The following is a 19,037-nucleotide window of genomic DNA, read 5'->3' as shown; positions in this document are numbered from 1 at the left end:
TGTAGAGAACTTTTCCAAAGATGAAGACTAAGGAAGAGTCTACTTCTTTGCAAACTGTTAATAGAGCATCCTGTATAGATAGTAACATTATTGAATGGGATAGAATAGCTTCAAATTCTATCTGTTTGGATATACATGATCACACTTGTATGGTAAGGCTCACCTGATTAGATGGCCATGCGGATTAAACATCATGGCAATAGCTCTTCATAAGGTAGTTATTACAAGGCTGGATGAGTGTAGAGGCTAATTTTAAAATGTTGGATTACATGATGAAGAATAAAACTCCAGTTCTTAATAAAACCAGTTGAAACAAAACTTGACAAAGCAAACCTTATACCCCTTGAAAGAGGAATGAAAAACCAGTTTGGCAAAGATGTTTTAATTATACTTGTGTATTGGATGCCTGAATCATCCTATGTAACATCCTTCTGGGACTCAAGTGTAAAGGTCTTTCCACCTATCTATGGAGGCCTACTTCTCTGGTGCAGTCACTGATTCTCTCTCAGCCTAATGCCTTTTCAGGTGTGCATATAAAAGAAAAATGGCTGACTGAGACCCACTAATGGCTGTGCTGGGTAGACATTACTGACGAGAGCTTTCCCTCTGAGTCTCACAGACAAAAGCAGGTAGTAGAGTGGATCTAACCCTATGTCATATCGCAGTAATTGTGATGTATTTTGCTAGTTGCTTGGCTACCTCTATTTAAGGACAGAGTCCTGGGATCCAAGAACCCAAATTAGAGAAGTCAGGATGAAGTCTGATTTCATTTGCACAATTCTATAGGATCACTGACTTAGAATATACTAAAGCCATAGGTTCAGCATAACAGCCAAAGAGCTCATATTTTCACACGAGGAGCTCGGCAATGGCAGGCTTTTATACTTCAATTTAAGTTTCTTGTGCCTCGATTAGACAATGCATGTAGGAATTTACCTTGACCTAGTTTTGTTTACAGTACTTGGCACTTAAGATTTCTATAGTTTATTAAGCAGGTTCAAAGGCTACTATGAGTATTCACTTGATGCCAGGGATTAGTCAGGTCAGCTAATATAGTAGGATAGAGGCTTTCCTGTGATCAGCAGCATCGGGAAAACGTGCTTTATTGACCAAATGATTCACTTAGGCATATTCCCGAGCCAGCTGATTTCTAGGCCTCCCAAAGGAAGATTTTCATGAAAGTAGAGAGCTCTATTGTATGATCTTCTGCTCTTGGAGTGGAGCGGCCATGCGTAAAAGTGCCCTAGATAATGCTGATGATGTCCTCCATCGTGTTATTTATACATACAGCAGTTCATATAGCGCAGTTCTCTGAACATATGAAAGATGCTGAGAGCCAGATACACCTTTTGTTAGGTGTTAAACCAGCACTCACTGCAAACCTATTATTCATATTGTGATTAGTGTCTACACAGAGGCTGTGTATACTGTAAACTTTAATTTGCTGCACCAGCTACTGTATCTGTAATTGAAAGTTAGATCGTAAAATCTATTCTCTAACACTACTGTCATTAACATCCTAGATTGGTATCATCACTAAAACTCTCTGAAGCATTTCCCACAACCATCGAACTAACTGACCTGCTTTACCAGTTAAATGGAGCCTTTCCCTCTCAATGAAAAAATGATAAATTATAGCTTTGCATTCCTGTCATACTGTATACTGCTGGCAAAATGCAACACCTCTGCTGAACTGTGTCTTTAAATTAACCATTTTAATGCTGCTCATATACAACAGTGCTGTGAAAAAGTATTTGTCCCCTTCCTAATTTTTTCTTTTTATGCATATTTGTTACACTTTAATGGTTCAGATCATCAAACAAATTTTAATATTACACAAAGATAACACAAGTATATACAAAATGCAGTTTTTAAATGACTATTTCATTTATTCTGGAAAAAGAGCTAATTGGAAGGTGTGCATTCTGTTACATCTGGCTTGAAACTAACACAGCATTTCATAAAAAGAACATCATACCAACAGTGAAAACGTGGTGGTAGTGTGATGGTCTGGGGCTGCTTTACAGCTTCAGGACCTGGACAACTTGCCATAATTAATGGAACTATGAATTCTGCGCTCTACCAGAAAATCAGAATTTTTGGCCATCAATTTGTGACTTTAAGCTGAAGCGCACTTGGGTTATGGAGCAGGACAATTAACTGAAACACACCAGCAAGTCTACCTCTGAATGGCTCAAAAAAAAAAAATTAAGGTTTTGGAGTGGCCTAGTAAAAGTCCATACCCGAATCCAATTGAGATGTTGCGGCATGACTTTGAACAAGCTTTTTACGCTCATAAACCCTCCAATGTGACTGAAAAAAACAATTTCTGCAAAAGTGGGCCAAAATTCCTCCACAACAATGTGAAAGACTCATCGTAAGTTATTGCAACGTTTGATTGTAGTTGTTGCCGCCAAGGGTGGCACAACCAGTTATAGGTTTTGGTAAGGGGGCGCAATTACTTTTTCACATAGGGCCAGGCAGGCTTGGGCAGCTTTTTCCCCTTAATAAATGAAATCATAATTTAAAAACTGCATTTTGTATTCACTCAGGTTATCTGAGTGAATACATCAGATCAGGAAGGGGGCAAATACTTTTTCATGGCACTGTATATACATATGCAAATTAGGTATATCGTGGTAGCATATAGAACACAGTGATTTGTGCAGTTTGGGTTTGCATTTACACTGCAATATGCCCAATGTCAACATGCAAGTGCATTCTAATCCCATTTACAGAAAAATCTCAGGTTTACTATAAATTGTGCAGTTTTTTGGTGTTTAACTCTTAAAGAGGAGTTCAAGGCTTCCTCAAAAAATTTAAAGTCAGCCACTACAAATACTGTAGCTGCTCACTTTTAATATAAGGGCACTTACCTGTCCATGGGTCCAGCGCCGTAGTCACTTGCGCTAGTTCTTCACTAGCCTCTGGGTTCCTGGCGCCAGCATCTTCAGTAAGGGAAACTGGAAGTGAAGCCTTACGACTCCTCAGACGGTCTCCTACTGCGTGTGCTCGTCGCACTGCGCCTTGCGATTGATCCGTAGTCTTCTGAGACCTTTGAAGTTTCCCAGAAGACTTTGGGGGAAGGAGGGGGCCTAACGTCCGGCTCAGTTCTTAGCAAGGGACTGAGCCAGAAGGTGGGAGTGGGTACCTCAAATGTGACAGTGGAGAGGGTGCAAACAAGTGGCGCTTCCCCTTTTAGGTGGAGCTCCGCTTTAAGACTTTTTAATACAGATTTAATGAGAATTGTAAAGGTATTTTGGGGGCTTTCAAACTTTGGTTGGATAAACAGACCCGTCATTTTAAACATGCTATGACCACTATATGGGAGAAATTTGTGACCCCTTGGCCATCAACACTTGTTTTCTTGTTGAACATCCCATTGAAATAGATCTGGGCATTTATATGGGGTTGGGCCCCCTTTTTCCAGTATAACTGCTTCCTTTTCTCAGGGAATGTTTTACACGAGACTGTTAATTGCATCTGTGGAAGTTTGTACCCATTCAACCAAAAGAGCATCTGTGAAGTCAAGTACTGATGAAGAACAAACTAGAACTAGCTCTCAGTCGGCATTTTGGGCTATACCAAAGATGTTCAGTAGGATTGATACCAGGTCCTCTGTACACACCACTCAAGCTGCTTCATACCAAACTCCTAAAACCAGATCTTTATGGAGCTGCAGCTGGCTCTGTGACCAGAATAAGGCCTTCAACGAATTGTCGCGCCAAAATGTCTTTGAATGCTTTAACATTAACTACTTGTCAACCCTGCTATAGCCAAAAGATGGCTACAGCGTGGTCATCCAGTTCTGGGAAGGTGTCCATGAAGATACTCCAAGAACCCCACCCCCCTGTGCTCCCCTAGGGCACTCATCGGGCACTTTCTGTGACTGCTGTGTCCTTTTATACACAGCTGATCATAGATCAGGGTAAAGGGGCAATCACAGCAAACCTTTAACATGTGATGAGTCCAATTCCAGCTGATCACATGTAAACAGACTTGCCAGTTTTCGGCAGTCCTTTCTTCACACGCTGTGTCCGTGTGAGGATAGCGGAGTTGATAACAAGCAAGACTGCCAGTACAACGTGGACACTGATAATCTGATAATCAGGGCACTGGAAGAGGGGCGAAACGCATTGACGCACTTCCGGCTTCCCCGTCCAATGTACCGTGTCACTTCCGGTGAGTGGAGCGCACGCCGGTGTGTGGCGCTCTTAGGGGCCATCTTGCTAGAGGGAAGAATCAACCATGTCTATACATGCTGTCATCTATTGCTGACTGTGATATCTTTACCCTGGCTATGTGGCGATGTGGCTCCAGATATAAAATGCTGATTACATTCTTTTAAGATGTGAGTGGTTTGGTATTTGAATTCATCCTGTTTGAGTCTTACAGTATTACACTATATATTTTTTCTCTGCACAAATTATCTTCCTATGGCAAGTGATCTTTGGTGGCCCTGGAGGTTGGAGGCTGATTCAAATTACAGTTTGGAGTTCTGAGGCATTTGTCTTACCTACAACTGGGGGAGTTCTATCTATACCTGGAGATTGGAGGCTGAATCGAGGGGATCTAGGATTCCTGAGTCCAAATTTAAGGCTTTCTTTTCTCACCAATATCTGGTGTGATTATAACACAAATGGGTGTGAATACTGGTCAAGGGTCTTGGAATACGGACTTTATTCTATTCACCATATTCTATTTTTTGGAGTGGGACTATTTCAAAAATACATTTTCTTTGTAATCTTTGAGATTTTTTGAGTTGCACATATAATATTTATTTGCGCTGTTTTTTATTTTATTAGTGTTATCACTAAGGAGCAGCAGCATTTTTTGGGATTATTTCACAATATTTTTTGGCACTGGTGATATTTTGTTTAATATATGTAATTTTTTTTTTCATGCACGCATGAGAGACAAACTACAATAATCTGTTGCACCATTCAATACTTATCTCCTGACTCAAGAAGCAGACTCTCGGCAGTTGTTGGGCTGCTCTTTGTTTCACGCTCAAACTTTCCACAAGAAAAGAAAGCCATTTTCGATATAAAGCCTATTCCAAAATGAAGACGATATTACCTGGTGTGTGTGAGCTTTAATGCATTTTACTCCAATCGGAATTTATTGTTAGGGTATGAGTGCGCCTATGAGTAATCTCTGATTGATGTGAAACGCGTTAGAGCCTATACACATTAAGCGGAATGGTCTACAATTTGGAGAGTGTAAACTGGACAAAAGGCTTTTCTATTGAGAGCAGCTCTGTTTCTTGTGGAAAGTTTATATGTTCAGTTACCTGTTAAAATCCCAATACATGTATATTGATTGGTTTATATGAAAGTAATAACATCTACAAACTATGGGATATATATTGGAATTTTTATTTATTTTTTTATACTACCAATGGCGGTGATCAGTGACTTATAATGGGACTGCAATAGTGCCAGCCAATCTGACACTAATTGATGCTGAAAGGAAGTGACTAACTTCCACTGACACATTCAATGATATTAATACAGTGACCAGTGATAATACTATACACTGTCACTATATTAATGATAGTAGCTGCCAAGGGGTTGACATCTAGAGCGATCAAGGGGTTAAATGTGTGCCTAACAATGAGTCATATGTGTATTTTGTGCTGCTTTTACTAGGAGATCTTTGTTCCTTACCCCAGTATGTTGCGGGTGAATGGTCTGGAAGTAGATAAAGGAAGAACTTCTTCCTTTTTTTTTTTCAGGTTGGATCGAGTAAGGAAGGGCTATAACCCCTTTCAGGTTTTTTCTTTTGTTTTGCCTTCCTTTGCGGAGATTTTCCTTCACTTCCTGCCCCATAGCCAAGTAGGACGTGAAAGGAAATCCCTGCAAATTAAGTGCGTTCCTTGGGGGCCCCAAGGTCACCACAACTAGTGTCTCCATTGGCGGATTCCCTCTCTACTTTCACCTTCAATGATGCTAGTAAACAGGACAAATAGAGAGGGTGAATCTCCTTAAATAAAAACTATTGTGTTTTAATCCATCTACACTCGTCCAAAACTGAACTAAAACATTTTGCCTTTAGTTATATTTTAAAGTACTTCTGGGAGCTTTGCAGTGACATTATCAGGATTATGATGCAACCCATCCTCTGGTAGCCTTCCCCATTACAAAAAACCTTTGTATACATGTGTTAAAGGTAAGTCCTTTTATGTAAAGTGCAAAATCCACATTCATAAATATCGCTGAGGAATTTGTATGGGTTTCTCCTGTTCTGTAATATTTATTTTTTATGCTAAAAGCAGCTTTTTAAGTCCTCTATGGGATACCTCATCAGGAAGTCTGTAAACGTCAGAAAATATTCCCCATCATGCCATTTTCATCTGAGAGATCCTTCAGTTCTGCTAAGCATCTGACATGTTTACATATTCATCCAAATTTCTGCATTTTCCACCATTATATTCCTTCATGTATTTATGTATCTCAGAAATTGTATGCTTTTATAGGTATGGCTATAAAAGAGCGCTGTGTTGGGACCTAATTGCCATTCCTACGTCCGTCCTGACCTTTTTGCATCTGCATGTCCCTGCCTCCCACTGAAACATATTCATAGGATCGCACTAAATTGTTTGTAAGCCTGACGGTGGAAGATCATGAAATTCATTTACGTGCATTAAAGTGTCACTCCGGATTTCCATTTAACAATCTGTGGTATTTTATGTGCATTTCCAGCATGGGTGGTAATGTCCTTTCCTGAGTTCCTTGCAAGGATGCAGAGCTGTTTGCTGGCTGACAGTAGTAAATAGATGCTCCCTGTCAGCCAGTTTATATGTCTGAATCTTTTTTTCTCCTGTTGTGTAACAGATGCATTGTGTGAATTTATGTGTGCTTGAACTGTGTGGTGTACAATATTGTTCCTTCTTTTTATTTATTTTGATATCCTTTTTTTTTATCCCACAGACTAAACTTGCCAATGGCACTTCCAGCATGATCGTGCCCAAGCAAAGGAAGCTATCTGCAAACTACGAGAAGGAGAAGGAACTTTGTGTAAAGTACTTTGAGCAGTGGTCTGAATGCGACCAGGTAGAATTTGTTGAGCATCTCATCTCCCGGATGTGCCACTACCAACATGGACATATAAATACTTACCTTAAACCAATGTTGCAAAGGGACTTTATCACTGCACTGCCAGGTAAAATTCATTCTATGTATGCTTATACAGTGTGTACTGAAAAATGTTTCACATTAGAACTTTGTTTCTTTTCCGCTCATTAAAGGACACAGGTACTTGACTGTAGGGTTATTGCACCACCTCCAGGAGGAGCTGATCAGAGCAGGCGTATCACAGGTCCGTGCCCGCTCAATTTCTGCAGAGTGGATACAGAAAGAGCTGCCCTACTCTATGGGCAGCCGAGAGTAAATGGACCGATCCAATCCGCCTAGACAGAGGGGGCAAATCCCCTTCCATTATTTTGTTATTAATTTTTTTTTTTAAGCAGACCGGATTGGATGTCGGTGGATGTAAATGGATACAAGTCCGTATACACCCACTGGTCCAAAGGGGTGAATGTGAATGGAAAAACTGAAAAACTGACAGGCAGACCTCATTGGACCCTTTTTGTGAAATGGGCCTAAGAGTAAGGTCCGAAGCTCCCTGCTGGGGTTCTTAGTTCCATTTTCTTTAGCAGGGATATTGTTTCTTTATTTTCTTCAATATTTGTCTGCGAGATCTTATGCATGCACTACATTTTATAAAGAGCAGATTCGTTTTTACTTTTTTGCTTACAACCTGCAGGACAAACCTCACCCACAATTTTCCGTGCTGGCTCTGATTGAGCAGTTTTCATTAAAGCCAAGAGGACATGTATCAGCAGCAACCCAAATGGCACCTTTTTTTTTCTTTTTTCCCCACACTGAGCTGTGTACTACTAAATTTGCAATGTGCTGGTCCATGCAGCAAAAAGAACAGGAAAGCACTTTCATGTGAACGGATGCTCAAAGAATGGTTTTCATTGACTCCAGTGAAGCTGTAATCATGTACGCTTGCAGTGTCAATAGCAGAATCATGCGTATGGATGTTAGAAGATAACAGATCTATGAAATGCGCTCATGTGAAAATTGGATACAAGATGTTTTTTTCTTATTGGAGACTAAAGTGACTAGCATTTCTTTAAAAATAAAAGTTGGAACTGGTTATATTAGTAAAGCTGCATTTCAGGAAGAATGTTAGTCAAGATTAAAGTGGAACTACAGTCTGCAGATTACTCACCTTTGTTTTCTGTAATGCAACCATTGGATCCCTTGCTGGCTACTGAGATCTTTACTCTGCGATTCCTCCGGGTGCCAAGTTTTCAGCCTCTTGCTTTTCTGGCAGGGATGACGCGAGTCTGGTACATGCACATGGGAATCATTCATCCCAGCACACTGCTATGTCCTGAGCATGTATGCTGAGCTGCGCATGCACGGCTCCGTGTACATTTAAAAGATTACTACAAACAGTTTGTTTTGTTGCAGAAAAGACATAGAATGATTCTTCTTCAATGAAAAAAAAAAAAGATGTCTGCTTGATTAGAAGAAAAGCTGAAACTTCAGTGCTGACAAACACTGCTGCTCACATTTATTTTAGCACTTACTAGAAGTTCAGCCATTAGACTCAATTTACTTGTTTGGCTCTAATGGAGCAGCCCTAGAGTATTCATTGAATTTAACAAACTTACATTTTCCTGAGAGAAACATGCAGACTGTTATCTTCCTTTCATAATGCAAATACTAGTTGTTGGACTTTCATGCTGTCCCTCTGGCTTCAGTACCTATGAGTCTGTAACCCAGAAGATGTATATAGATAAGGACAGCTGACATTGCTGGGACTTTTATATGGACATGTCTTATGTTCTAAAGTTCTAGAGTCGGCAAAATAGCCAGGTAACTAGCATTTTCAGGACAATGTAAGAAATGTCAGGCCCCATTTTTTCTTTTGTTTGTTTTTAAAGTATTACCTATGCTGGCTTTGTAGTCATGATATTAACATTATCCAATCCATCCACTTTTGGGCAGCAATCATTTCAGATGTATTAACATAGATATCTTCCTCTGCCTCTCATCTCCCCTCTTGCTCTATAGGCATGTAAAACCTAAATGCAGCTACCACATACCTCCCCCCAACAGTGCAGTTGTGCCTTGATGTCCATCCATCCCCTGAGGTTTATGAACAGCTTAACAATATGTTTTTTTGTGCACTGGATAAAATATTATTAAAGCGGAACTCTAGCCTATGAACTTTACACAATGTACAGTAGATTCTGCAAAAAGTTAGAGCCCAACTCATTTCCTGACTGAAAGACATCCAACATCATCTATTGCTTTTCTCCTAAGCCTGACTGTCTCTGGCCCATTCCTTTGTTAGTTATTAAATGCCAGTTCCGTCAGCTCAGCACTTCAGGTGGATGCTCCATAGGGCTGCCTACATGCAAATGCATCATGTCTAGAAACACCCACCCCTCCAGACTGAAACTGCGGCCTCATTCACACAGCACTTACATAAGCATACACCTGTGGAGGGCTGTGATACACAGGATTTCTGTGCATCCACTCATAGGCAGTCCCATTGCTGTCAATTTGGATCCAGCGGCTGCATGGACACAGCTGCTGCTTCCAATATGAGATCTATGGGGGTGTGGGTACATGGCCCCGAATACAACCAGGATGTATTGAAAACAGGTTTTATTTAAAAATGTTAGCTTGTTTTTGGAAGGAAGGAACCAGGGGATGCAAAACATAGGCAGATTAGGCAAAATTAGGTAAAAAGCAGAACTGCACCCCTGCCCCTCTTCTGCGCCACCATCTTTCAAAATCTTGTGCATATGTGCATGGGCGGTGGATTTCTGCTTTTGTGCATAACCTTCCCCATTTCTGGTAGCTGACCACCATAAAAGACCATGGCATGTGTGCGCACATGCTAAAATTCGCTGTGCGTGCGCAGATTCACTATAAATGTGTGTCTGTTCTGCTCATGTGCCTTTGGTAACACACTGGGGGTTATTTACTAAAACTCCATGGCGCAGCTCTGCATAGAAACCAATCAGCTTCCAGGTTTTATTGTCAAAGCTGAAGTTAGAAGCTGGTTGGCTACCATGTACTGCTGCACCAGATTCCGAGTGCACCAGTTTTACTAAATCTCCCCCACTGCCTCCTGGGAGGATAGGTGTGACGTAGCAATCCCAGGAGGCAGGAAGGACCTAAGCCAGAAACAGGAATATGAATATATATATATATATATATATCAGGGGCGGACTGACCATTTGGAAACTCGGGCGCAGCCCGAGGGCCCGGGGTCAGTAGGGGGCCCCATGAGATGCCCCTGGTACCTTTTTCATAGGCTTTTTTGAGTTTGGGCAAGGACACAGGGGCCCCATGATCCCCTATTGCCCGGGGGTCCCATGAGTTGTCAGTCCGCCCCTGATATATATATATATGTATGTGTGTGTGTGTGTGTATGTATGTATGTATATATATATATAATTTTTTTTTCTACATTTGTGTAAGGAAGGGGCACATTATTAAATTGCACAGTAAGCAGCCTCTGAAGGGCCAGCTTAGAAATGACCACTTTTTTACAATCCCACTCAGAGGCTATTAGATGGGCATTCAGAATTTGAAAATCTACTTCAGTAATGTGTGCTTGCAAGTTAAAAGCACAGCTGAAGAATAGGCAGTCTTTTTTTTTTTTCTTTTTCTTCTTCTGTAAGCCAAATGCACCAAAGCACTGAAAGTGGCTGCTTTGTTAGTGACCAGCAGATGGTTAAACCAAAGCTAGCCTGCCTCAACAGAAGCAAAGACACGCACCAAAGTATTAAGTTTTAATGGCGTTTATGCACAGTCAGTTGTCAGCTGGGTTGGGTGGCTGGGGGCCAGTTGTCCCTCTGGGCTGGTGAGATTTTAATGGTTTAAGCCCCTGGGGTGCACCACTTGTCCACCACAAAAGCAGATGCAATTAAGCTTTCAGCTGCTCTGGAACCTCTTGGGATACACCCTGTGTCAATCATATGTTTTACGATGAAGTTTATTACCTAGATCTGCTTGGCTCAAGATGTTCCACTGCAGTTAACAGCTTAAAACACAAATAACATTTCAGATTTACAATTTCATTAGACAAGGGAGGAATAGGCATGTATGGAGACTGTTGGGCATAAGGTTAGGGACCTGCATTCTTCCAGTTTCCTTTCATTAGCTGATCAGAGTGCCTAAAATATATTTAGAGAAAAAAAGAGCCTGCAATTGTTGACCTAATTTTAGTAAATTCTCAATGGGTTTTACATCCTTCAAATTAAATCAGGCTCACTGTTTTTTGTTTTTTACTTGCACATCTATTATTCAATGCATGTTGGATAAGCTCCAGGTTATAGAATTCCAAAATTTGCAAATAAAACCTATAGCTGACTTTTCTCATTGAACTGTGAACTATAGGTAGTCAGCCAAAACGTTTTCGAAGTGAGAATTTGGATGTCCTGCAGTACCTTTTAAGCACACCATAGGTTAATCACTTAAGCTTCGGATGTTTTTACTCCCTTCATGGCCAGGGCGTTTTTTTTTTTTTGTTCGTTTGTTTTTTACTGGTATTCGGCACTGTGCTACTTTAACTGCGCAGTCATACAACACTGTACTCAAATACATTTTATTCACACATGCTAGTAATGGCGGTGATCAGCGACATATAGTGGGACTGTGATAGTGCGGGAGGCAATCTGACACAAACTCACTAAATAACACTGACATCTCCAGTGACTCTAATATGGTGATCAGTGCTAATATACACTGTCACTGTACTATGGACACTGGCTGAGAAGGGACAATCAAAGGGTTAACTGTTTATGGTGTGCAGTGTGTGCTGCTTTTAGTGAGCGATGTGCCTGTTTTTACTCCCTTGTCAGCTTCTGCTGTAACCGATGAAAGCACCGCCGGCGTGGCGGGAGCTTGTGCCCCCTACCCAAAAAAGCTGGACCATGTGTATATGTGTGTGTATGTATATATATATATATATATATATATATATGTGTGTGTGTGTCTATATATATATATATATATATATATATATATATATATATATAATGTATTCATACACACTATGTTGCCAAAAGTAGTGAGATACCCCTCCAAATTTTTGGATTCGGGTGTACCAATCACCTCCAAGGTCACAGGTGTATAGGATCAAGCACCTAGGCATGCAGACTGCTTCTACAAACATTTTGAAAGAACGGATCGCTCTCAGGAGCTCAGTGAATTCAAGTGTGGTGCCGTGATAGGTTGCCACCTGTGCAATAAATGCATCCGTGAAATTTTCCTTGCTTCTAAATATTCCACGGTCATCTGATAGTATTATAACAAAGTGGAAGCAACTGGGAACAACAGCAACTCAGCTACCGAGTGGTAGGCCACGTAAAATGATAGAGTGGGGTCAGCGCATGCTGACGCGTACAGTGCGCAGAAGTCGCCAGCTGTCTGCAGAGTCAATAGCTAAAGACCTCCAATCTTCATGTGGCCTTCAGATCACAATAATAGTGCATAGGAGCTTCAAGGATTGGGTTTCCATGGCTGAGCAGCTGCATCCAAGCCTTATATCACCAAGTGCAATATGAAGAATTGAATGCAGTGGTGTAAAGCACGCCGCCACTGGACTCTAGAGCAGTGGACATGCGTTCTTTGGAGTGACGAATCACATTTCTCTGTCTGGCAGTCTGATGGACGTGCCTAGGTTTGGCGGTTGCCAGGAGAATGGTACTTGCCTGACTGCATTGTGCCAAGTGTAAAGTTTGGTGGAGGGGGGGGATTATGGTGTGGGGTTGTTTTTGAAGAGTTCGGCATGGCCCTTTAGTTCCAATAAAGGGAACTCTTAAGGCATCAGCATACCAAGACATTTTGGACAATTTCATGCTCCCAACTTTGTGGGAACAGTTTGGGGATGGCCCCTTCCTTTTCCAACATGACTGCGCACCAGTGCACAAAGCAAGGTCTATGAAGACAAGGATGAGCGAGTTTGGGGTGGAAGAACTTGACTGGCTTGCAGAGAGTCTTGACTTCAACCTGATAAATCATTTTTGGGATAGAGTGGAGATTACAAGGCAGGCCTTCTTTTCCGACACCAGTGCCTGACCTCCACAAATGTACTTCTGGAAGAATGGTCAAACATTCCCATAGACACACTCCTAAACCTTGTGGAGAGCCTTCCCAGAAGAGTTGAAGCTGTTATAGCTGCAAAAGGTGGGCCAACCAAATATTGAACTCTACCGACTTAGACTGGGATGCTAATAAAGTTCATGTGCGTGTAATGGCAGACGTCCCAATACTTTGGGCAATATAGTGTGTGTGTGTGTATATGTATGAATGTATATGTGTGTGTGTGTGTGTGTGTGTGTGTGTGTGTGTGTGTGTGTATATATATATATATATATATATATATACATACACACACAAACACACACACGTGATCCAGCGCAGTGGGGCCGCAATGCGTGCGGTGTGCAGACCACAAGCAGTTAAACAATATTATTTCCTTCCACCTTGGGTGAAAATAGCTCCATTGTACCATTCGATCCATAGATGTATTCGAGACAGCTTTAGACTGCAGCATACACACCCCTGCTCAGTTGAAAAGGTTGGGAGGGAAGTAGGTCTCAGCCAGTTGGCTGTTCTACTGATATAAGACACTGGGCTATGTGCAGGTATTTCTTTTGTCTTTCTAATGTAAATAAATAGTTCTTAACCTATGCTGACTACTACATTTCTACAGCTACCTATAAAGGAAAGGAGAAAGTTGTGGTGCATGGAGATATAGGTCATTATAATGACCTATGTTTCCAATAATAATGCTTTGAATGTAGTATTAGCAGCTGTCCTGCCTCATTTACACAAATATTGACCATCCAGGAGGTTGAGTTTGTTGTCTGTCCTGAAAATTTCATGTCTGTTATTTTAAGTTGCAACAGGAACAGATACAGCAATGAAGACCTGACAGGAGCTCTTTCCTGCTGTATCCAAAACAAACCATATTTGTCTGGAGGTTCACTTTAACCGCTTCCCAACCAATCTGTAGCAGATATACTGTTACAGGGTGGCACGGGTGCTCAAAATCACGTGTGTATATATACATGATTTTGCATTTTCGGGTAGAAGGTGTGCCGCCATTCGTGGCCATGGCTGTCAATCACCGGTTCCCTGCCGGTGATCACTCACCGGCGCCCGATGATTTTCGAGCAACTCTGATGGGGAGGAGAACTGTATGTAAACAATACAGTTCTCCTCCCTGTCAGCTTCTGCACACTGCTTTGGATGGCTCTGCAGGAAAACAGCACACATTTAACTCTTTGATCTCCTTCATGTTAACCCCTTCCTGCCCAGTGCCGTTAGTACAGTGTCAGCGCTTTTTTTTTTTTTTTTTTTTTTAGCATTGATTATTGTATTGGTGTCACTGGGGATGTCAGTGACAAGTCAGTTCCCCCCCCAGTGTCAGAATGCCCGCCGCAGTCCCGTTATAAGTCACTGATCGCCGCCATTACTTGTGAAAAATAAAATTTCCAATATCTATACCGCCACTTGTAAACACTGCAATTTTCACCTACACCAATTAATTTACAGGTATTAGGATTTTTTTAGCAAAGACATGTAGCAGAATACATTTTGGCCTAAATTTACATTTTTTTTATTGGACATGTTTTATAGCAAAAAGTCAAAAATATTGTTTTTTTTCTCAAAATTGTCGTCCTTTTTTTTTTTTTCATAGCGCAAAAAATAAAAGTGCACAGTCGATCAAATACCACCAAAAGAAAGCGCAATTTGTTGGAAAAAAAGAATGCACATTTCATTTGCGTGTAGCGTTGCATGACCGCGCAATTGTCAGTTAAAGTAATGCAGCGCTGTACCGCAAACAAATGGTCTGGTCAGAAGGGGGGGGGGGTAAATCCTCGCGAGGGCAAGTGGTTAAACATCAATAGTAATATACAAGCCAGAAAAATGTAAAGTGATTGTAAACCCTAGCCTGTAAAACAATCCATACAGTTAAAAATAGAAATGAAAGATAAAACATTTATGTAAAGATAAAAAAAAATAAATATAAACTCGTTTTTTCCCTTTTTTTTTTTTTATAAGTGATCACATTTCCTGTGTTCTCAGCTGCATAAGAGCTGTAAGAGGAGAAACAGCAGTACACTAATCTTCCCAGTGGTAGGCTCTGAGGGGGGAGGGGGGGGGGCTTGTCAGCAGAAGTCTGATCATTGGAGGAGAGCAGGATGAGTTCCCAGCATAGCTAGAGAACTGACGCTGTGCTCTTCTGCATAGTGTAAAAAACTTACTATAACTACCTAAAAAGTTTTAGCTGGAGATCAACTCCAATTTGTCCATGTAAATCTGCTAGTGCATCTTAAAGTAGTTGCAAACCCTTACATATTCCCAGTGAAGTGACTGGCCTCAGGTGGATACACAGAGATTAAACAATTCCTCCTATATAAGTTGTACCTGTATATCTACAGCTGTTTTTCCCATACATCCTTTCAGAGTGCAGAATTTACACAGAATCTCTCAGATCTGAAAACCAGGTGGCGGGGAGCTGAAGTTACATCAGTGAGGAGAGCTCTGGGAGCTGATTGGAGGGGAGTGACATACCCCCCTCCACACAGCACACAGGAACAGAGCTGAGGCTGTCAGTCTGCTGGAGCTCCCTCCCCATCACCATTTTTCTCTTGGTGTCAGGAAAACTTGCCAGAAGAGATTCTTGCTGATTTGCGGTTACTCCCTCCCAGAAACCACTGGCACTGCAGCTGAATGCTTTTTCCAGCAGGACTGTACAATTTGCTTCTCTTGAACAGAAATGGATACCGGGCCTAAAGCAGAGTTCCACACGACCTATTAAAAAATATAAGTCAGCAGCTACAAAAACTGTAGCTGCTGACTTTTAAACAGCCACTTATCTGTCCCTCGGTCTTGTGGTGTGTCCCCCGCAGCTTGTTTCACCGGCCATCCTGTATTCTAGGAGGCCGGCATCTTCACTGTGGGCACCCAGCTGTGACAGCTTGCGGCTTCACAGCCGGGTACTCACTGCGCTAGCGCAAGTAGCGCTGTGCTTCGTGAATGGTCCTGTAGTCTTCTGGGACCTGTCACGTGTCCCAAAAGACTACAGGGAGGAAGGATACCTTCCGTTTCCGATCAGCTAGGTGATCGGACCGGAAGTGGGAGCGGGTACCTGTCAAATTCGGGTACCCGCTCCCCAAAGGTGCCAATCCTTAATGAGGAGCGGGGGAGCAGTCCTTAAAGCGGAACTTCCCCTTTTGGGTGGAGCTCCGCTTTAACACTAGACTGATAATGCTGCTCTCTAAGGGTGGTTTTTCTGCATTTTCATGAGTGGAGGAGTGAATGTAACCACATTAAAACAGGAGGTGTAACTTACCTGAGCACAGGTGAAACTAAAAAGAAAACTAATACAGCCATCACATCTGAGGACTGATGAGCTGCAGTATATTACTTTTTTGTTCTTGGGTTTAGATCGAAACTATAGTACAATTGTCCAAAGGTGTTTCCAATTATACTCCTAGAGTGGTGACACCGTAAGACAGGAAGTGTCTGAATCACAGGAAGTGACAGGAAGTGGCTGAATCACAAGGTTAAAATAAAGAAAAAAAGTCTTAAAGTAGTTGTAAGCCCTTATATATACCCAGTGAAGTGACTGGCCACACATGATGCACAGAGAGAAAGCAAATTCTCCTTTTTACTGTAAGTTGTACATGTTTATATGCAGTATTTTTTATTCTGCGTCCATTCAAAGTGCTGAATTTCTAAAACTTGTCTGTGAGTTCAGAAAAAAAGGGGACGGAGAGCTGAACCACTGCAGAGTTCAGTGAGGGGAGCTCTGAGAGCTGATTGGAGGGAAGGAACACACCCCCTTCTGCTGGAGGTCCCTCCTCTGTCACCATTTTTCTCTTGGTGCCATTAAAGCTTGGCAAAAGTGACTCATGCTGATAGAAGAGGAACAAAGCAGAAAGGAATGACAACTAGTGCTCTTAATTGAGACATACCTTTACACTCATCAGTCACTTTATTAGGTACACCTTGCTAGTGTCAAGAAAATATCCCCCAAACCATTACACCACCACCAGCCTGAACCGTGCTTATGCGCATGCGGCCTTCAGCAAAATGGCCGCCGTCATTTCAAGTTTTTTATTGATTTATTTGCTGTGCATATAATATATAAGGCCACAGCTGATCACCGGTGGGCGTATACCCTGAGGAAGTCACGTGGTCGTGACGCAACGCGGCGATACGTCATTTCCGGTGACCCACTTCCGGTTGGACGCCTGTATGATCTGATCCATGCAGTACACCCATAACTAGTGGTGGCAATGCGATTTTACCAATTTCTACATGTGAGTGGGCATTTTTTATTCATTTATTGATGCAAATAAAGGTTTTACACTATGGAGGATGTTCTGTTTCTATATGTTTGACGCCATGTGGGGAGTGTGACCTGAGATTGCTAGTGGCAGTGGATTCCGTGCGACTTCCTGGTTTGGACGTGGCTTCAGATTGATATCCATAAGGCGAGTTGGCCCTTCTGGTCACCGCTTTGAGGTGAGGGGCCATTTCTGCCATTTAGGATTTTTTCACCTTGTTTGAAGATCACCTACCACGAGCACACAGCTGTTGAGCCACAGCTACTCTGCATGTTGGATACTCACACTGATTTCCAGCACTAGTTTGATTAATATACATTTTGTTCTGGACTTTCGTTCATGGTTCACATTAGGGGTCACATTACTTATAGTACCAGTCCCTTAGTGGACTAGGGATGGCCGGTTGCTGTTTTTTTCCCAATCTGGGAAAGGATTCGCCTGTTCTAGTACAGGTTTCACCTGTTCACCATCAGCAGCACTGTATTTGATCCGCTTGAATCAACACTTTATATTGTCACTTTATTATTTATTTTGTTATATGCTTATATATATCTGCTGTGATTTGTACCTACTGTTAGCGCTTCACCATTTTTACTGTTATATTGCACCTATTGGAATCAGGTTAGGTGATAGCCGTTATCTATTGTATTGCTGTTTTATTTTATTTTATTCTATTGCCTCTATGTAAGCACAGGAGGGTATCATCTTTGTTTATGTCCATTCAGCCTGAACCGTTGATACCGGCAGGATGGATCCATGCTTTCATGTTGTGTACGTCAAATTCCAATCTTACCATCTGATTGTTGCAGCAACCAGTCTGCCCATTCTCCTCTGACCTCTGACAACAACCAGGCATTTTCATTCACATAACTGCTGCTCACTGAATATTTCTCTTTTTCGGACCATTCTCTATAAACCCTAGAGATGGTGGTGCGTAAAAATCCCAGTAGATCATCAGTTTTTACATAGTCAGACCAGCCTGTCTGGCACCAGCAACCATGCCAAGTTCAAAGTCACCTTAATCTGCATTCTTTCCCATTCTGATGCTCAGTTTGAACTTCAGCAAGTCTTGCGCAGGCCATAAACGGGTCGAAAATCGGCCGATTTTTCTTTAAAAAAACAAAAAATCGGTCGTTTAGGCGACCGACATTACCAGCAACGGTAAAAAAAATCGGACGATTTTCATCCCGTCTACAGCCGGCAAAAAGTGTCCCTGCAGAGAGCTCCGCTGTTTCTTTGACAGTTCCTTAACATTTATAGCGGTTGCAACATTGTATCTATTTGTATCCATTTAGGATACAGATGTTTTTATTCAGAAACAAATAGATACATTGTTGCAACCGCTATAAATGTCAAGGAACTGTCAAAGAAATAGCGGAGCTCTCTGCAGGGACACTTTTTGCCGCACTGGAATTCCTCTTCTTCTTCATCCTCTTCTTCTTCTTCATCCTCTTCTTCATCTTCCTCTTCATCTTCCTCTTCTTCTTCTTCTTCATCTTCCTCTTCTTCATCCTCTTCTTCTTCATCCTCTTCTTCTTCATCCTCTTCTTCATCTTCCTCTTCTTCTTCTTCTTCTTCTTCATCCTCTTCTTCTTCATCCTCCTTCTTCTTCTTCATCCTCCTCTTCATCCTC

General features: G+C 41.7%; 1 protein-coding gene across 8 annotated transcripts in view; it reads left to right on the top strand.

Moving 5' to 3' along the window:
• BTRC (beta-transducin repeat containing E3 ubiquitin protein ligase) overlaps positions 1 to 19,037 on the top strand; it is a 271,743-nt gene that overhangs the window by 173,015 nt on the left and 79,691 nt on the right. For all 8 annotated transcript variants that reach the window (XM_089683277.1, XM_089683276.1, XM_089683275.1 and 5 more), the window contains one exon: positions 6,933 to 7,164. In XM_089683277.1, coding sequence (XP_089539403.1) covers positions 6,933 to 7,164 — 232 coding nt within the window. The remainder of the gene's footprint in view (positions 1 to 6,932; positions 7,165 to 19,037) is intronic.

Source organism: Staurois parvus, unplaced genomic scaffold (genome assembly GCF_062004578.1).
Source record: "Staurois parvus isolate SC_StPar_1 unplaced genomic scaffold, SC_StPar_1.0 ptg000303l, whole genome shotgun sequence".
NCBI lineage: Eukaryota > Metazoa > Chordata > Amphibia > Anura > Ranidae > Staurois > Staurois parvus.
Note: the sequence above shows the minus strand (reverse complement) of the source record. Positions and strands in the feature narration are given on the sequence as shown.